Below are 13,129 nucleotides of genomic sequence, written 5' to 3'. Positions count from 1 at the left end.
ATTAAAAAAAAAAAGAGTGCTTTTGATTCAGCAACCTACACAAACGCAGCGCATAGGAACGGGTAGCGACAGAAAAAGAACAATGCAGAAAGGCAAAAAATGTTTGTTCTCGCGTACCCCACTTTGTGCCAAAAACATTGTGCGAGCGACATTCACTGGCTGCCATTTTGGACCGTGCTCTGTGCTCCGCTTTTCTACCAAACAGCCTGACAAGATGTTCGGCCGCGAGTGGACGGTTGATTCGACGCTCTGCGCCTCGCTACGCCGCTCCGAGAACGGTTCGTCCCATCCGAGCACCTCCGTCGGTGCCCTACAACTGTAACGCTTAAGCCCGTTAAACCTTAAGCAGGTGTTAGCGCTGACCGATCGCTTGGATGCCGCGGCGCCTCAAGTCATTGCTTCTCATGCCAAATTACGATAGGCTTGTTCTCATAGCCGTGCTAAACACGCTGTTCCCGAGACTGCGTCGTTTTCGTAGCTTTCGCTGACGACCGGGTCGTAGCGTAAGCGTGGTGCGACGAAGAATCGACACCCTCCCCCAACCTCTCCGACTCCCAAGAAATCGCCACTACCACAGCTCACTCAGTGCGTGCGTGCGTTAGTGTTTGTGAAGCGCTCTTTCGATTGCGCTCTTTTTTTTGTATTTATTTCTTTTCGAGTGTGAGCGGCAGTTTTTGTAGGCCTAAACTAGATGCATAAAAAAGTACGGAGAAACTAGCGCGAGTGTCGGTTGTTCGTTGACCGAGAACTGACGCTCGTATCCAGTGTTCCGGAGACGCTCTGTGATCGGACAAGAAGAAAGGGAGAAATGTGTTCGTGAGCTACTTTCGAGAGCTGTCATTGCAGCGAAGTTGTCTTGGGGTTGCGTTAAAACCTTTAGACTCACTGTGAAGCTTTGGACTCCTCGGTGCTGAGCCGTGGGCACATTTTTCTACTTTCGACACATGCGACGTAACAACCTCGGTTCGTTGTGTTAGCAGGATACCGCCATCGCATCCAGCTCACTCGCCGTACTCTTAACCAGAACAGACTCCAAGACCAGGTAAGTAATCCGCGTCCAAAACTGCTTCTTTTTGTTCGGCACTAAAGAAAGAAAAGGGAAATCAACCTTCTGCGCAGATATCAGGCGTGCCCGCCCCTAATCTTATCACCCGTTTGAGCTTTGTCGCAATAGTCCGACTCCCGCCACTCTCAACTTTGTGTTGTCCCGAAGGAGTGACAGCTACCCCAAGTGACATCATAGGACATCGCGCCTTGTGCCGCTAACGTTGGGTATATAAAGCAAAATCGGCTGAGCTATTTTATGCCCTGGCACCGCCAACGGGTACCTCTTCCCGCGTTCGTTAACCAGTTCTGGGTTTTTGCCGTCAGTGCTCGTAGTGGTGTGTCGTTTATTCGCTCTTATCAGCGATCTTTTTAAAGAGCGAAAAAAAGAAAAATAAGCTGTGGTCCGCCCCTGTACTCATATTAGTAGAAGGGAAAGACTCCGAGGAAGTGCGCGCCTCGCGTGTTGTATGGTGGTCGTCTACGAGCGTGTGTATTACCATGTGGAAAGCCGCGACTAGTCTAGTGCCAAGCGAATTACTGTGTGCCTACCCATCAGTGGCTAGAGGTGGGTTTCGCGATAAATTGCGCTTGAAGCAAGTTATTGACCACGAAATGGGTACCTTTTGTACTCTGGCTTTTGTCATTTTTCGTATGCTTAACAGTTACGGTCACGGATTATGGGTTGAAACTAATGAAATTGCATTGCTGTAGCTGTCTGTTACATTTTGCATTAAAAGAAGTGAGTGTGCCGTACTTAAGTGTATAAACACGTAATGTGAAGTTAATAGTTAATCATTGTTCACAAAAGGCATCCATGTGCTGCGTGATGTCAGTGCACATAGAAGATCCCCAGTGGTGGTACAAATTAGTCCAGAGCCCTCCACTACGGCATCCCTTACAATTGGGTCACATTGGGACATTAAACCGTACCCTACATATAATACCATACTATATTTACGTTTACTTTACTCTGTCTCACAAGTTTCTGCAGCCCTACGAGAGGTTAGGGCAACCAGACCAGTCTATGCACAACTTTACCTTGTTCTTACCGCACTCTTGCACCATGGTTGACAGGCACGTAGGAGCACAGTCATGTTGTGTACCATCCAGATAGGTCAAGGTTGCCCTTATGTTTTGTAGGGCTGCCATCAGCTTGTGAAACTTTGTGTACTGATGTGAATCGTGATGTGATGTGAACGAACATGCGCAGGTATGGAAAGGCTCACAAAGTCTACGGCTGTCGGCTGAGAAAATGTGCAATGCTCTCACCCTGTATAGAAAGCATGCTTGTCCTTAACAAAATAACTAGTTTATCATTTACTTTTTTTTCTGTTTGCATATTGAAGCTGTCAACATGTTCTGGAAGTTCAACCTCATCACCACATCCCATGTGGAAACCCTGCTCGGCAAGGAGGTTGGTGTTTTTTTACCGAATGCGTTAGCAGCTAACCTGTCTGAAGTTCAGGCGAAACGCAAACCATTTGGAGTGGCATGTTATGATACTCCATGTTGTCAATTTTTGAGCCGGATGTTTGTAGTTGGCTGTTCCATAGAACGGGCATGTAGGTGATAATTCTGCTGGATGTCTTTTGTTTCATTACCCGGAGGTCGACAGAATGGCCACATTCGACACAGAAATGCAATCTCAAATGCTTTGAGAAGCAACAGCTTTTTACTGGCATGCATTTGTTGAGGATGTAGCCCTGTAATTGTGTGCCTCAGAATTGCTTGATGTTGTGGAAAGTTGCGTTGAAAAACATTCAGTGATTGGCAGAGCCTCTCAAGGCTCATCAGGGTCCAGGCAAGGGTAAAAAAGTGCAGCTTGCTTTTGTCGTTAGTGGTTTATAATGTTTTTTTTTATGGGCAGCTGAACGTGCAGTATATTTTTTTTCCTGTCATATTCATGTCCTTGCTCTGTTTGATTGCACATCTCTTGTAATGCATATTCATTACAGGTTCAGTTCGTGGCATGTATGCACTCGTGTGTGCATGATGTTTCCTATATTGAACTCACATAGTTTTCTGAAATTTGCTTTGAAATTTGCTGAAATTTGCTACAGCAAAGCTGAAATTTGCTTTGCTGTAGAAATGTTGCAAAAATTGCAGTGTACAATGACATTTGCTGTACTCTGTTTCTTTGTTTTCAAGAATGTGACGTTGAAGGAGTTGATGGATGAAGAAGACATTCTTCAAGAATGCAAGGCACAAACAAAGCGACTGGTAGAATTGTGAGTTGCATTGTACTGGCATATTTTCTGTGCTTTCACTAGCTTGTGTGCAGTGGTACATTTCACTTTTGCTCGCAATGAAAGCATTAAGTGGCCGTTTTGAGGGAATTGTCTACAGAAATATTCAATCCACCAAGATTTTGTTTCGTAATATGTTGAAAATGCAGCCATTTTATTTTGCATTATGCATCCAAAAGTTAAATAAATTTGCATCTGATATTTTTTTCCTTGTGCTATGGTCGTTAAAAAGTTCCAAAAGGTGACATGTAGAAGTCTTCTCGTGCAGAACTTTGACAAGGCTTGCAACCTGAAGAAACGATGCATGTAAATGCATGTAAGTTGGTATAGAGGCAGAACAAAGGAAAGAATTGAAATGACACAATAAAAAATAAAATATTTGAGTAGAATGTGAACTAGACAAGCATTGCTAACATCACTTATTCTCCATTCACAATGAAGATACTATAAGCCTTCCTAGCCTGAGTAAAATTAATAAATTTGCTTTTGACAGGAAATATGGTGGTACTCTCAGTGGGAATGAAAGATATTTTATTGGGCAAAATGATTGTAGCGAAGTCAATAAGTGCAAATGTAATATTATTGTTGTCTCGTGATTACAATTAAAACTTGCGGTGCCAGGTTTACTTGGTGTTATTTCTAATGCCTGCACGACGCTGGTATTACACTTGCTCCAGTGCAACTCAATTTCACACCAAGGCTATGGTAGGTTCTCTCACTTTGTTCTGAGATTCTGCTTGACATATCACATAGCACAAGTTTTTGTTTCTGGCAGGATTCTCAAACTCTGAGCCTGTACTTAGCCCCAGGTACAAGCAAATGTCCTTTATGAAAAACCACGCTTTTCATATTGTTTGTTTGTTTGTTTGGCTTTGTCGAATCATTATCACGCACTGTATGGCACTACTGTGATTACATTTTGGCATTCCCGTAATTGGTTCAACACCATAGTTACAGGCCCCACTTAGAGCCAAGTGGTCTCGGACTTGGCATGGCTTTGATTGATTGATTGAAAACTTTATTAATACCACCGATAAATGAGGTTCCCCTACTCCCCCACTCATGTACGTAGACCTGAATAGGGGGCTGGGACTCTGCGACAAAACTTCATACAATGTTAAAAGTGATTGCTTGTGTCCAGCTATGGCTTTGGAATGTGTCAGTGGGATCTATTTTGTGTATTTAAGTCTTTGAGAAAGCAGTATATACAACTGCGATTACCTTCGGGTCATTAGTGGAACACAAGTTAAGAGACTCCTTTCGGGTACTGGTGCAGCACTCCTTTTACCAAAGCCACTCTGGTTCAGCATTAATGGCATTCTGCTTCTCGGCACAAGTTCCAGGGCTCAGTATCCAGCCCCATTTGCTGCATCGTGATACAGCAAAATAGCTAGAATTTCCGCGCATCAAGGTCTTGGTGCGTGGTAAAGAAACCCGTAGGGTTAAAGTGAACCGAACCTCTTTTACTGTGGTGTTTCTTAAAGTTTGCTCTGTGACTGAGTTGTGTAAAAATTTAGTGTTTGTATGTTGAACTTGTGCCTATTTTCACTTGGGAACAGCCTGGTGAAGCCGGAGGTGATGGATGAGCTCGTGGAGCTCATAACTCACGAGCCGCCTGAGGAGGTGGACGAAAAGTTGCGCTACAAGTGAGTGTCTAGCCTTCTTCACTTTCCTTGTGAATAGTGTGTAGGCAGTTGTGTGCATTGTCGCACATCTCTTTATTTCTTTTAATATGTATATGATAATTTTCCTACACTGGGAAAGGAAATGAAATACAGTGGTGGCTACTCAGAGCTATACACCTCTATATTTGCTTGTTTGCATAAAAGAATTGCAGTGGCTGCTGAAGCAGTGCTTGTATACCAGTGTTGCCATTTGCAGAGATGCTGTGGGGTCACTTTTGAGGGGTGTGTGTTTAGCCAGTGCCAGCACTCGCACAGTTCTGCTCTTCTGTGCACACTTTGGCTCTTGCACTGGTTACGTTTTTTTTTTTTCATTGCAGTTAAATACTACCTGGTTTCTAGTTTTGTAAATCTAGAGACAAGAAACGCTCATTTCTTTGCCAGCTGCTCATTGAAGTACTGAAGTGCAGTTCTTTGTTTTCTAAATTTCAGCTCTTTAATCATCTTTTTACACGAGTGCCACACTTTTTGCTTTATTTATTCTAGTGCCACACATGCTGGCGCAGGTTGGTCATCTAGATTAGGGGGGTTATTATTGTGATAACGCTAAAAGGATTAGACATGGTAATCACCTTTTAGTACCAGCATGCCAGCCCTAACAGTCAGAACTGTTACTTCGAACCTGCGGTGCAATAACTCGCCGCGACACCGGGTCTGGGTCAGAGGAGACAAACCTGGGTTGCGTACTCGAAGCGACCTTTATGGCGTCCGAGCAAATATTCAGTGCCAAATGCATCAAAAAACAACGGCCATAGAGAGCGATCCCTTTCGCATATAGAGGTGAAAGGAAGCACAAAAGGGGAGAAGTGCATGCAGAAACGGGAAGAAAAATGCTCTGCTCGCCTCACTTGGCTTCGCGCATACGGCCTGCAGCGGTCAGTGCTTGCGATGGGCTGGCAATTTGGGGACAGCAGCGGTTTCCTTGGCAGGAAGTGTGAACTGCCCACATTAACCAGTAAAAAAAAACGAGAGGCAGTCACGAGGGTGAGCTCCTACCAGGCTTTGGAGACGAGGTCTCTGGCTTTGCGAGGGGAAAGAGGGGAAACCTCCGCGGCGTTGCCACGGAGTGCAGAAGGCAGGGATGGTGGCAAGTGTGCCCTTTCTTCACCATCCTCCTGAACGAAGTGCACAAAACATTGAGGGATAAGACGATAACCACATGTGGCGACAACCCTTGGCAGTGAGTCATGCGACGACTCCAATGCTTCCAACAGTGCACACTGCACGAAGCGATGGGACTCTGTGACAGAGTGGCGTGTTTTCACAGTTGCTCTGTTACCACCGCCTCGTCGTTCTGTCAAGGGGAGTGGAGTTACGCTAGTATCCCTTTTCTAACACTAAACACCATGAAGTACGATAAGACACTGATGAAAACTCTTGCAACGCACCACATTTCTGAGTGGCACAGTGTTGCGGTGCGCTACTACACTGCGAAGCAGACTTGCATTGCGAGAAGTGACTTCTTCCTGCTCCTTTTAAAAAAAATGTCTGGCCACACTAGCCTTTCTTTTTCCTTTATGACCCTACCGAGCCTTTACTGAACTGTCTCGATGCACTCATATGTGTGTGTGTTTGCGTGTGTGCGTGCATGCGTGTGCGTGCACCATCTACAGGTTCTTGAACCAGACTAGGAAAACAAACTTCACTCACAAAAAAAAACAAAAGAAAAGAAGTTGCATACCTCAAAGCCTTCTGCGATTGGCTGTCTCGCAAACTGCTTCCGGGCGACAGGCGAAATTTTCAAATAACCCAAAACCTGAGTGACGCAACAAGCAGCAATGCTTTGGTGGTCCTCAGCCCACTGCATGGCGTGCCGTCATGAATTTGCCGTTTTCACAAGCTGTGGCGCCCTCTGGGAGGGGTTGAAAATTCGTCTTCTACTGGTTGAAAACGTCCTTGGCGCCAGCGAAATGACGGTGTGTGTTATTGACAGCTAACGCCATCTATCGCGTACGCCTGTCACAAATATTAACTACACATGGCCTCCGAGATCGGCTACGGCTGTGCGAAGGCCAAGAACTGCACATGCTCAGCTGGGGTTGGTGGTTTGTTTTCAACCAAGAAAGAGGCGTTGCATGTGCAGAGCGGCCTTGGGAAAAAGGTGGATTGTCATCTCATGTGGTTAACACTTAAGTAGTGCAGCCTTTTTGATGGGACAGGGGATTCATGTGAATTCCAAAAGGTGTGCGTGCATGCGTTTGTGTGTGTGTACACACACCTCTTGGAATACACATCAATACCCTGTCCCATATATATATATATATATATATATCATTCTATTATTCCTGGAGCAGGTTTAACAAAGGGGAAGGAAATTTCACGGTGAACTGTGGAACATTTCGATTTTGGGGCCATGAGAGTTGTGTTAATGAGGATTTTTCCAGTTAGGCTCTCGAATCATCTCTAGCACACATTGGAAGCTGTGTATGCTATACGGTTCAGCCATGAAAGATTTGGCTGTATGGATCTCTGCTTTGACATTCGTATTTCAAGGATAAAAAAAAATGTGTTCTTGTCTAGTGCCATATATTGCTGCATGGTCACATTCCTTGCTTTACCAGTCGTTGGTAGTGAGGCACACTGACATGCATGTTTTATTTTGAAAGCTATTAAAAACATGTTTCTCGATTCTGCAGCATTGATGGCATAAGATGGAAGGGAAACCGTCTATGTCAGCACAAACTGTTGCTTGCGCTTTTCAATCTTATGTACAGCGTGGGCACCGTTGTGTAAACTGGCGTACAATGTTGCGTTATGCACTTGTGGTGACCGTTTTTGTTCCCCTCGTTTTGCGCTTTGCCTGAAGGTACCCGAACATTGCCTGCGAGATCCTCACGTCGGATGTGCCTCAGATCAACGACACGCTGGTTAGGAGTGAGACGTTGATGGCCAAGCTGCTCGGCTTTCTCGACAATGAGCCTCCGCTCAACCCCCTGCTGGCCAGCTTCTTCACCAAGACTGCCAGCATCCTAATCTCGCGGAGGGCCGACTCGGTGAGAGAGCTCCTGCCTCTCATTCATGCCTGGGCCATCATTTTGCTCTTGCTTGCTTGACTATTAGTCACTTTGACCACAAAGGAAATCAGCAGTTCTTGCATGGTTTTGGAAGGGTACACATCAAATGCACTGGATCACATTGCTGGGGCTTTGCTGTCCACTAGTTCCTGGAAGAGTGGTTGCTTTCTTGTTATGGTGTGGAGTACATGATGTGACATGTTTGCATGACATGATGCATTGCATGATAAGACGCATGCAGTGTATGCAACACGTGAATGTTATGTGGCACTGCAAGGTATGGCACACATCCGAAGCATGCAACCTATGTCAGAAACTGGCCTTTCACTTGCCACCACCAGTAGTTAGCGGGGGTGACAGTGGAAGCACGTCTTTTCCCAACGCTGTGTGCTTGACTTGACGCTTGATGTCCTTTCATTTCAGATGTTCTACGTGTGCATGCAGAAGGAGAATTTCGTTCCCCTCCTGCTGAAGCACATTGAGACCTCGGCCATCATGGACTTGCTTCTAAAGTTTGTCGCTTGCACAGACAGTGAAGCACTTCGGGCGTCCATCACACAGGTGGGGACTGGAGCACTTCGTAGGCTTGAACGCTGCATTGAACCATATGCTTCAGCACCAGAAGGGTCGCGATAAGCCAGTTTCATGGGGGAATACAGTTGTTACGAAGTGAAGGGGCCACGTTGTTGTGGGAGATATGCAGCTGTACCCCCATGCTCTGTTCAGTTGCTTAGACTTTTTTTTTATTATTATGGGAATTGATTTTTGACTGCAGGGATATTGGTAAAGGCCACATCTTATAATGGGGCTGTATGAGGGCGAAAAAAGTAAGGGCAAGAGGAGGCAGGGGGGAGGGGGAAGGGGGTTGCTTGCAGAGTTACCGGAGTTACTGTTCATAGGCAGTTACTTGGAATGCACTGAAGCAAGTTTTTTACAGTGTGTTATGAAGGCCAGGTTTTCAGTGACGTCATGTACCGCAGAGGAAGAAGACCCATACACAGCTGCTACTGCTTTTAACAGAATCCCCCTGTGTGTCTAGTTACTGCATTCGAGAGAGGGAGGTGTGAAGCTAACTGGGGGAAACGGTCCGGTTGTTCCATCTTCCTTTAAGCTGACAGAAGCAAGGGCGACCGTTCCCAATGTTCTCGCATGGCTCGACTGTGCAGTGGCTGGATGGGGCCAAGGTGGTGCAGCAGTTGGTGGCGCTCATCGACCCTGCGTGCAGCGAGGAGAAGCACAGCAATGCCGCGGAGGCCCTGTGCGAGATGATCAAGCTGAGCCGCGAGCAGATGTCCCTGCTCCAGGAGAAGGCACCTGCAGACCCACTGCTGGAGACACTCGAATCGTGAGTCTCTTCTTGCCACTAGGTGAAGGGCTTTGCTTAACTATTTGCCTGGCCAATGTGACAATTGCACATTGCTGGTTCGGGACCACTGACTCTTGTAACTCCCTTGCGGCAGCGCATAGATTGTTTTAATGCGGTGTTAATAACTCTGCCACTGCTTTTGTCGGTGACTTCATATTGCATTCTTTAGTAGTTTACACTCCCCTCTGCCTTCTTTTTTTTTTAATGCCTCCTAAGCAAAGCCACTTTAACATATTGCGCCATTAAGCTGCAGAGCAAGTTTTGCTTTGAAGCCGGTCATTTCTTTTTAAAGGCTAGTGCCATTCTATTTCTAGGCGTGACATTTTCTTAGGCCAAACATCTCACATCAAGTTAGCCCTTCGTAATGTGTATCGGCAGTTCTACACTTGCCTGGGATCAAAAGGAATTGCCATTTTTCTTTAATGCAAAAGCATTTCTTTGCCCATGAGCGGTATCATCAGTGTGTGCGTCACCAAAGTGTGTGACCATAGCGTGTCGTCACGTACTGACACTTCAGAACAAATATATGTGCTATACATATGCACCAGGAATTGAACCGCTATCCTTTCGTGTCCTAGCTGAACGCGCTAATCACTACTCTAAGACGACTTCCTGCGATGTTTCCATAATTCTCCTTGTCTAACATAAGGATGGTTGCTGGAGGGCATTAAGGGAATAAAAAAAATTTAAAAAAATTTTATTTATGATACAAAAAGTAGAAATATATTAATAATTACAGAAATTACAAATTAAAAATAAAAAGATAAAACTAAATAATGACAATATGTCTCTGCAGCATCACTCATGCTTGTGTGTTGTTCCTGCAGTGCTCTCAAATTTTTCTATTTCTTTAAAATGAAGGCCAAAGCAAAAGGAAAAGGCAGTGATTCCAACTGCCTAGCAGGATGCCAGGTTCCTAATGGAGATGGCGATGTTTCAGCTCGATACAGTCAGGCTGTTGTTTTTTTTTTTCTCCCCCTTTGAATAACTGGAATAACTGCTTTTTTCGCCTTGCCTTCTGTTCCCTTCAACCCGGCCTCCTTCCAGAACAGAGACGGTGGCACAGCTGCTGGAGCACGTGTTCTCGGGTGACAGGACATGCGAGTCAGTCTTCGTCAATGGCATCTCGGTGCTTCTATCGCTGCTGGAATTTAGGAAGCAGGGGTGAGTGTGCGGCTGGAGCTTCTCTCTCTAGCGGTGTATTGTATGCTCTACAGGGTAGCTCATGCAGCCAACTAATATGCCATAAAAGGTGGCGCCACGTTCGCATGGGGTTCAGTAGGTAGGCCACTTAATGCAGTCAGTGCACCGTAGTTCAGCCTCGAAGTGGTTCCAACAGTTAGTTTATTCGAATTGCGTGAAATTCAAAATGAAGGGGATAGGCTTTTTTTTTAACACGCTGGATAGTGACTGGACCAAACTCTTATCGATGTGGGTGCTCACAGCCACCAAAGCTGCCCACAAAATTCCTGGGTTCCACAAAACCCAGTTTGAGAATCCTTAATGTAGTGCACGACATTTGCGGGCTCGATGGCGACACGGATGCTGATACAGTAAAATCACGATACAGTTGAACCTCTATATATGAGACATGCACTGGGGAGCAGTTTTTGTCTCTTATATAAGAGGTCCCTTATAAGCAGGGTACCACATTTACATTTTCTAACCATACCTTATTCTGGCGTAGGCATCCTACTGTTAAAATATGCAAAAAAAAGAAGGGTACATCATGTAGCAAAAGCGTTGTTATGGGTTTCATTTACATATTGCATTTCCTTGGTGGACCACCACACCGACCACACCTTGTAACTTTCGTATATTTATTTACTACTGTAATGGTTGTAAATCTTGGTCTTCTTCATGGCTGCATTGAGAGCTGTTCGACACAGCCTCTCCCAGCTTGAAAATCAGGCTAAGAGCCTCATGGCCAATGTGCCAAAGCTTTCCCTTTTTGCAAACTATGTTTGCAGATTCGCAAATAAGTTATGTGTCTGGTAACACTACAAGAATCTAAAAAAAGCTCCATGAAATCGTAAAAGTAACCAGCTTATCACTGAGATGCTAGAAGCAGCCAAAACTATAAAGCACCACTAGCAAAAATATCCCTCAGAAATGTATGCTTGTTTGACAAAGGGTAACAGCGGCTTTGAGTAGCAAGTCTGTGAATGTCGCTACTCAGGCGAAAAATAAATGAAAAGCAAATGAGGCGTTTCTGAGTGGAGTTTAAACTGGTTGAATAGCAAACAGAGCAGTTAATTTGTCCTCGCCAGAGCAGAACCACATCTGCTTTTATGTCATTTGTTTTGGTCTTGGCTTGACTATGTCTCGCTTTCTAGGCACACTTATGTCAGCGGCACCAGCTGAGCACTTTCTTTGCATTTACCTGATGTTCATACTGCAATGTAACATAATAGACAATTTCGCTATATTCTTCACACTAGTGGACACAACAGCTATGGTAATTCGTGATAGGAACTTCCACTAAATCGAGAACCCAACGCGCGCGCTCTCAATATGCTTGCTCAGATGCTCGCATATGCAGTCACACTTGTGCTCTTCGTGGCAAGCCTGGAGCGCTTCTCTGCATTGCATTCCCACTGCAGCAGCTTCTTTTAGTCATTTCATAGCTGACTGACCTGCTCTTTATTAGCTGAAGTTATAATTAATACAGTAAAACCTCATTACAAGAGACACTCGAGGGACCCGAAAAAGATGTCTCTAGTAACCAAGGTCTCTTGTAACCAAAAATTCTTACCAACTCATGTGTGGCAGTTTAGATTTCCTTGGCTAAATTCTGTTCTGTGTCAGTGTCCTGTTTTGTTGCAATATGTCAGGAACTAAGAAGGAGTGCCTTCTCCTGACTGGGAATGATGATGATGGACTGATATTTTTTTATGGTGCAAGGGCATCTTGGGCCAAGGAGCGGCAAACAAAATGTTCTCGCTGTTTCAGCCGCACAGGAATGCGATGCCAGTGGCTGAATTAACAGGGACATTTTAACTTCCCAGTCAGGAGGAGGCACTCCTCAGTTCCTGATATAATGCAATAGAAAAGGACACTGATATGGAACAGAATTTAAATAAGAAAAATCTAAACTGATATGAGTTGGTACGAGTCAGCTGCGCTGCATGGGCGTACCTGGGTTAATTGTGTCTCTTCTAAATAGTGAAGAAGTTACTTTAGGGACCTGCAAAAGTTGTCCTTAGTAAAAAAGTGTCTCTTGTAACCATGTCTCTTGTATGCAATGTTGTTAACAGGCAAACATAGGAAAACAAACCAAACCATTTTCAAGTGTCTCTTATAACCGAGTGTCTCAATGATGGCACAGATGTGTCTCTCTTTTGTTTTCACTTTAGCTGCTACTGAAGCTGGCGGTGGATGATGCTGCGTCTAATGTTAATATGTCTGTTACAAGCAAGACTGAGTACCAAACTTCAAGACTAATTTGTCCTTTATAGCCAATTGTCTTCTACATCCAATGTCTGTTAAAAAAGAGGCTCAATTAATGAAAGTTCATAGGGTAGCCACCCATTTGAGTGAATGGTGTCTCTTATACCGATTGTCTGTTACATCAGTGTCTCTTATAACGGGGTTCAAATGTATAATGAATCCCGCTGGACCGCACAAAATTATTCTTTATTTTAAAATATCATTGTAATATGAAAAATCTCTAATTATAAGCCAGGGGTCAAACCTAGGCTCGTGTGTAGACAAGCAAAACGTCAAATGAAGATGTTGCACTAACTCCAAAGCTGATTTATTTGAAGAAATTAA

The 13,129-nt window shown here is 44.7% G+C and overlaps 1 protein-coding gene across 5 annotated transcripts in view; it reads left to right on the top strand.

Moving 5' to 3' along the window:
* The first annotated feature begins 126 nt into the window (after positions 1-126).
* Positions 127-13,129, top strand: part of fmt (phosphatase 6 regulatory subunit 1-like protein fmt) — a 53,979-nt gene continuing 40,976 nt past the window's right edge. For all 5 annotated transcript variants that reach the window (XM_084583639.1, XM_084583638.1, XM_084583637.1 and 2 more), the window contains exons 1-8: positions 127-1,042; positions 2,394-2,461; positions 3,196-3,275; positions 4,853-4,939; positions 7,782-7,968; positions 8,413-8,550; positions 9,156-9,334; positions 10,403-10,519. In XM_084583639.1, the coding sequence (XP_084439765.1) occupies positions 2,402-2,461; positions 3,196-3,275; positions 4,853-4,939; positions 7,782-7,968; positions 8,413-8,550; positions 9,156-9,334; positions 10,403-10,519 (848 nt within the window). In that variant the 5' untranslated portion in view covers positions 127-1,042; positions 2,394-2,401. The remainder of the gene's footprint in view (positions 1,043-2,393; positions 2,462-3,195; positions 3,276-4,852; positions 4,940-7,781; positions 7,969-8,412; positions 8,551-9,155; positions 9,335-10,402; positions 10,520-13,129) is intronic.

Source organism: Amblyomma maculatum, chromosome 11 (genome assembly GCF_055883805.1).
Source record: "Amblyomma maculatum isolate TAMU_Amacu chromosome 11, ASM5588380v1, whole genome shotgun sequence".
Taxonomy (NCBI): Eukaryota; Metazoa; Arthropoda; class Arachnida; order Ixodida; family Ixodidae; genus Amblyomma; species Amblyomma maculatum.
This window is presented reverse-complemented; position numbering and strand designations above follow the sequence as displayed.